Raw genomic sequence first — 4,653 nt, 5'->3', positions numbered from 1 at the left:
TCATCCCTTTTTGAGGTCTACTAGCCCAACAGCAGGATGTTTCATAAAAATACCTGGTATGAATTATTTTTTTGATCGACTCTGAAAATGACTCATGAAAATGGTCTTCCATATCGAAGGTCGCTGAAGGATTTTGGGATTTTGGCGTCGACTAGTAATATACAGATAGGAGCAGTAGGTCACGACATTTATGGGGATGCTGTCGCTTGCATGCAGCTAATGTTCTGGAAAGTGAAAGCGGACTTTAACATTTAGTCATCCCTTTTTTCCCCCTTCTGTTTATAAATAACTACTGAATAATTTCATTCAGCATATTGGTTTTTTGCAGATATCTCAAAAAATATTCGGTATTTTCATAATTCGGGAAAAGTTTCAAGAAGAGGAGAAGTTTCCTCGGAATAAAGTCATACCTTTCGGAACTGTAGGACCAATAATGATAATTTTCAAAGAGAGTTGAAGATACGTCCGAACACGAGTACTCTGGTTGGTGTCAATCACGCCAACGTTGGAGTTTGAATGAATAAATATTATTTCGTATCATTGAAAATCAAAATTCTGAATTGAAAAAATTCATGCACCTACGAGATAAATGAATGAATAATAGTCCGATGTCAAAGAATTTTGATGGTGACTTTCCAGTTTGTTTCTACTTCAACAGAAACATTGCAAGTAAAATAATTGTTAAAAATAAATCGGAGTTTTTTTATTTGTAACTATTTTTGAAAAGTCTAATAATAGATTACGTTGGATATATGAAAAAAAAAACAGTTTGATGTCAACAATTCGTTGAGGTTGAAAATTATGCTATTGTTATAAACAATATTGTTGAAAAAATCAATTTATTTTTCCACAGTTGATGATTGAGACCCCGTCATTTTTCCAGCTAAAAAGAAACTTTCCCATTAGTTTGCCAAGTAGTTCTCAACTGTCACTTTTCATCTGTTTGCCTCATTTCTGCTATTCAATTGCGTGAGGTAAACAAAATTGATTTCAGAGAAATTTATCATGTAATAATAATAATGGAAAGTACTCTCGCGAAAATATTTCATTGGGCTGGTAGTAATTGCTGATTTTGGGATTGGCAAGGGTAAATTCCGACTTCCTCTCGTGTGGTATAGACGTTACCACCACACATTTAATGCGGAGTTGGAGTATTTTTTGTGAATTAGGCAAACGGTTTCTAAAAGGAATAAACAAGGTTCAGTAAGAATGTTCTGACTGAAGAAAAGTGATCTTGTGATTTTGCCCTACATATGTATCTGACAGCCCTTTTTTGTAGAACGAATACTGAATTCAGTTGCTGACTACAAAAGCCCCTAAAGGCAATTCCATATCTCAAGTGCGACTATCGGGGAAAAATACACAGTTCTGGCTGAGGATTGATTGAGTTCGTTAAAAACAACTTGAATTGCATAGCAGCCAGATGCTATTTTTTTGCACAAATTTGTTATATGCTCATCAAATTTCAATTTGTCATCTAAAAATACCACTAAAAATGTTCTGTGAGTTTTGTTAACTATATATAGCGTGATTTTCTATTAGTAAGTCGTCAAAATTGAGTTTGAAGCAAACTATGTTCGTTTTATTCGTGTTGAAACATAAGTAATTTGAATCGCACCACTGTTTAACCATATAGAGATCCAGAATCCAGAGTTATGATGTCTCTGAGATTATCATCATTTGTCCCACGCCAAAGGATCATGGTGTCATCCGCAAAATGTGTGAACTTTCCTTCAATGTCAATGGTTATCAGATCATTCAGTTAAAGCAGAAAAAAAGGATAGGACCCAGAAACGAACCTTGTGATACACCTGATGAATGATTTCAATTATGTCTTTGGAATTTTACTGACTGCTTCCTACCTGTTAGATAACTGTTAGGCCAGTTATATGACAATCCTCTAAAGCCATAGCACTGAAGTTCAAATAATAGTGTTTCATGGTTCACGCAGTCGAACGCTTTTCAGAAATCACAGAATACTGCTCCAATAGATTCTTCATTATTTAAACCAATGTATTCATCTTCCAGAAAAGAGAAGATTGCATCGCCTGTGTTTTTAATGGCTCTGGAATCCATATTGGGATTCGCATAGTATGTTGAGATTACTTAAGTAGTTGAGCATTCTCTAATCAATCAATAATAATAGAGCTACAGAAACAGTATAGCCAATCATTTGGCAAACTGCAATGCTTGTGTTTTAGTCATCAACCTGTATTGCATTGATTATTTACATACTGAGTGGTGAGTAAAAAGAAGTCACCATCAAAATTCTTTGACATCGGACTATTATTCATTCATTTATCTCGTAGGTGCATAAATTTTTTCAATTCAGACTTTTGATTTTCAATGATACGAAATAATATTTATTCATTCAAACTCCAAAGTTGGCGTGATTGACACCAACCAGAGTACTCGTGTTCGGACGTATCTTCAACTCTCTTTGAAAATTATAATTATTGGTCCTACAGTTCCGAGAGGTATGACTTTATTCCGAGGAAACTTCTCCTCTTCTTGAAACTTTTCCCGAATTATGAAAATACCGAATAGTTTTTGAGATATCTGCAAAAAACCAAACCCATTGGTTTTCAGTCAATTGCTCATAACTCTCGAAATCTTTGCATACGGCATCATTTCCAATGGAACTATATGGTTCCAGAATATATTTGTTATAATTTCACGAATAGTATAAACAACATAAATACAAGGACAACAATATGCTGATTGAAATTATTCAGCAGTTATTTATTACCAAAAGGGTGAAAAAAGGATGACTAAATGTGAAAGTCCGCTTTCACTTTTCAGAACATTAGCTGCATGCAAGCCACAGCATCCCCATAACTGTCGTGACCTACTTCTCCTATCTGTATATTACTAGTCGACGTCAAAATCCTTCAGTGACCTTCGATATGGAAGACCATTTTCATGAGGAACGTTCAACCTTGGTGTAATATGTAAAATCTAGCTAAAAAAATGAAGTTAACAGAGTCGATCAAAAAAATAATTCATACCAGGTATTTTTATGAAACATCCTGCTGTTGGGCTAATAGATCTCAAAAACATAATCAAAAATTGATGACCCGTGTGAGGAATTACACGTTAAAAGGTAAGATCTGGTTAATCCTTAGTTTGCACAAGTTTCGACTCCTGAGAGCTGTCGTTCTTAGGGGTGCGACAGCTGGTTAACGGAAAAACAGATTTTAAACAGACATACAAAAACAGATTTGCACCAACCAGAGTACCCGTTTTCGGAATTCTGAAAATACCGAATAATTTTTGAGATATTTGCAAAAAAACAAACCCAGGCAATCTTTCCAAGCGGAATTATTTCCAATAGAACTATATAGACTGAGATATGGTGCCAGAATATATTTGTTATATCACGAATAGTTTAAACAAATAATTAAAACAGCAACAATATGCTGAATTAAATTATTCAGCACTTATTTATTAACAAAAGGGTGAATAAAGGGATGACTAAATGCGAAAGTCCGCTTTCACTTTCCAGATCATTAGCTGCATGCAAGCGACAGCATCCTCATAACTGTCGTGACCTACTGCTCCTGTCTGTATATTACGATTCAAAATGGTCGATGCCAAATCCTTCAACGACCTTCGATATGGAAGACCATTTTTGTGAGGAAATATATGAGCAGTGTCAACAATGTTTTGATGAACTAGCTTCAAGGCTCGCAGGTCATTGTCCAATGCGTGGCCAATTAGAATCGTCCCTTCGTGGATGAACTTCATCAAATCCCTCTGTACCTGTCTGATGTTTCGAGTATTCTTCATTGCCATATGTTGTGCCGTAATTCCAGAAAATCTGGTGTTATAGTCGACGAATTCATGGTCAGGTTTCACATATGAATCGTATACAATACTTCCGTCCATACCGACAACGGTGACTTTGGTCAATTCGAGTCCTTTAACTGTGTAGCACAGTTCACAATCAACAGCATAAGCATCTTTATACGAGTATATATTCGTCATAGAATTTCGTTTCGTAGAGACATAACCAGCGTCACTTATTCCATTGGAAGGTCCACTCCAAACGTGAAACCCACTCTCAGAACACCCTTTTGAGCCCTTTTCTTCACTGCAGCATTCATACCTGAGTAGTCCGTTTTCATTGATTTTCTTTAGCTTCCCCCAATGATGGCAACATTTTTCTCGTGTAATATAATAATCTGCAGCTACGTGAAATACTGTTTTGCATCTACAGCATGTTTTGACATAAACCCTCTCTCCAGAAGGGTGACTTTGTTCTTCCCAACTTGTAGCAACGTTCCCTAAGAGAATTGATTCAGAAGGATATCCTAAATTTCTTAGACAATCTTGAGGAACCAAATATGTGGGTAGTAATGCCATAAATCTCTCGGCAGGAACGTAAAAGGCAAATGAATGTGCAAGAGGTCCAACTTTCTGTTTCCTTGGCCTTTCTACCAAATATGATGATGGTCTTTGGTGTGACCGCAGTGAAGGACTAGTCGGTTTCACAAAGTACTGTTTATGGTAGCTGCTATTGAATGTATTCGGGTAGTTGTACGTTAATTGTTTTCCATTAGCGACAAATGGTCCCATCGACCTTGGAATATTAACCTCCTTGAAGATTTTCTTTCCACTAAGAGAGTCTTTCAATTCGATCCGTTTAAACAT

At 36.1% G+C, this 4,653-nt stretch overlaps 1 protein-coding gene across 1 annotated transcript; it reads right to left on the bottom strand.

Annotated features, from left to right (window-relative positions):
- Positions 1-3,474: 3,474 nt before the first annotated feature.
- Positions 3,475-4,653, bottom strand: LOC141481512 (putative exonuclease GOR). Its single transcript, XM_074173134.1, has one exon. The coding sequence runs from the start codon at positions 4,651-4,653 to the stop codon at positions 3,475-3,477; it is 1,179 nt and encodes a 392-aa protein (XP_074029235.1).

The sequence above is a fragment of the Leptinotarsa decemlineata genome, unplaced genomic scaffold, assembly GCF_025532065.1.
Source record: "Leptinotarsa decemlineata unplaced genomic scaffold, Ldec_3_MD MMD2_tig00000199_RagTag_RagTag, whole genome shotgun sequence".
NCBI classification, from domain to species: domain Eukaryota; kingdom Metazoa; phylum Arthropoda; class Insecta; order Coleoptera; family Chrysomelidae; genus Leptinotarsa; species Leptinotarsa decemlineata.
The sequence above is the reverse complement of the archived record's forward strand: the minus strand, read 5'-3'. Positions and strand labels throughout refer to the sequence as shown.